This window comes from Myotis brandtii, unplaced genomic scaffold (genome assembly GCF_000412655.1).
Source record: "Myotis brandtii unplaced genomic scaffold, ASM41265v1 scaffold577, whole genome shotgun sequence".
NCBI classification, from domain to species: Eukaryota; Metazoa; Chordata; class Mammalia; order Chiroptera; family Vespertilionidae; genus Myotis; species Myotis brandtii.
In genome coordinates this window covers 1,416,819-1,418,526 of record NW_005370161.1, presented here as the reverse complement: position 1 = coordinate 1,418,526, position 1,708 = coordinate 1,416,819, and the positions used below count along the sequence as shown (strand labels likewise).

Here is a 1,708-nt window from a genome sequence, read left to right as displayed (position 1 = left end):
GGGGGGGTGGGTGCATGTGGGAGGCTGCCCTCTGCCCCACCTGTTCTTAGAGACTTGGTTGGGGTGAAGACCCTCAAATCTGAGGGCTCTCCTCACACCCTGTCAGCTCTGGGGTCCCAGCCCAGAGCCCCTGTAACAATTCTACCCCTACAAGCAACCCAAGCACTGGACACCGGCTTCTTCTTCCAGGGTGACCCAGGGAAGGACGGAGTGGGGCAGCCTGGGCCCCCCGGGCCCCCCGGACTCCCGGGGCCCGTCGTCTACGTGTCGGAGGAGCAGGACGTAAGGACACTGCATGGGTGGGCACATGCTTTGCCTGGACCCCCCAGTGCAGGGCTGACCCCCAACTGCCAGGGGCCACGCTCTGATTCCAATGTGGGCTGGGAGGACGGTGGTCAGAGCCACCAGCCCTCCCCCCATAGGTTGACCCCCAAGGACATCGGGGTGTCCAGTCTTGGTTCTGTGGGGCTTCTCGTCGAAGCCAGGCCTTCCAGCAGCCCGTGTGGCTGAGTTGCCCCCTCCGGCCTCCATTGCACAGCAGGGGAGGCGGGGCACTGGGCCCCTGGTCCCAGGGTCCTGGGCGGTTCTCCAGTCCAGGAGGCGGCTCCCAGAAGTGGCTTCACTTCTCCTCTGAGGGACCTAGGGCACAAGCCAGGACGGTTGAAAGCAAAACACTGCCCCATGTTTGGTTTCTAGAGTTGTCCTGTTTGTCTTGTGACAGTGGTGAGAGTAGAATTTTAACTGTATACGTGGTTTTCTTTTCATGATTTCGTGTTTCTGCCGGCTTGGTGACAGAGAGCGGTGTCCGTAACCCATGGGGTCAAGGTACGTGCCGCCCTGCCTGGAATGCGGTCTGGCTGCACGGCGCCGGTCGGCGTCCCCCGTGACACTGTTGCTCTCTCCCACAGGGCCAGCCGGGGTACGCAGGCCTCCCCGTAAGTAGCCTCAGCCCCACCCCCGCCCTGGCAGGGAGCAAAGTTTCCATGTTGTGAGGAACCTTTTGACCCCTTAGCAGGAGCCCCCCGGGTCTAGCAGGGGGTCTGGGGCCTGTAACTGGTCAGGAACACGAAGCAGGTGCATCCTGGGAGATGAGCGGGGAGGGAGCGTGAATGCCCATCACGGGGACTGGTCGCTCGAGCCGCCTTTCATTCCTGCCTGTCTACCTGCAGGGACCAGCTGGGCCGAAGGGAGACACGGGCATCAGTGGCCAGCCAGGCCCCCCGGGACCCAAGGTGAGGAGTTGGATGTCATCTGCTCAGGGGTCGGCCCCCTCTGTGAACCCTGAGGGGCAGTCCTGGTCCACCCCGGTGACCACTCCCTGGGAAGGCGGGGGACCTGGGCGCTCCCACGGACTACCTGAAGTCTGGGACAGATTCTCCTCTTAGTCACTCAGTGTGACCCATGGGGGACCCACCAAGACTCCCAACCACAGAGCCCCAGAGGGCAGGCCTGCTTACATGCACCCGTTCTGGGGAGTTCGTGTGGACCCCGGAGTTGGGGCTCTGCTGCGGTAGTTGGAGGGCCCTCTCCCTGGAGCTGACCTCCCTGACTGCGCTGCTCGGGTTCTAGGGTGAGAAGGGTGAGCCCGGCATGGTCCTCAGTCCCGACGGCAGAGTGCTGCCCCCTGCCCAGAAAGGAGCCAAGGTGAGCCGCCGGGCCTTGCTTTTCTCTCCTGTACCAGCTGGGGAGCGGGGTTTCGGACCAGGGA

At 63.6% G+C, this 1,708-nt stretch overlaps 1 protein-coding gene across 1 annotated transcript in view; it reads left to right on the top strand.

Moving 5' to 3' along the window:
- COL18A1 (collagen, type XVIII, alpha 1) overlaps positions 1-1,708 on the top strand; it is a gene marked incomplete at its 5' end in the record, with an annotated part of 54,690 nt that overhangs the window by 40,728 nt on the left and 12,254 nt on the right. Inside the window, 5 exons of the mRNA XM_005878933.1 lie at positions 51-282; positions 796-825; positions 909-935; positions 1,170-1,232; positions 1,570-1,644. Of these exons, the coding sequence (XP_005878995.1) occupies positions 51-282; positions 796-825; positions 909-935; positions 1,170-1,232; positions 1,570-1,644 (427 nt within the window). The remainder of the gene's footprint in view (positions 1-50; positions 283-795; positions 826-908; positions 936-1,169; positions 1,233-1,569; positions 1,645-1,708) is intronic.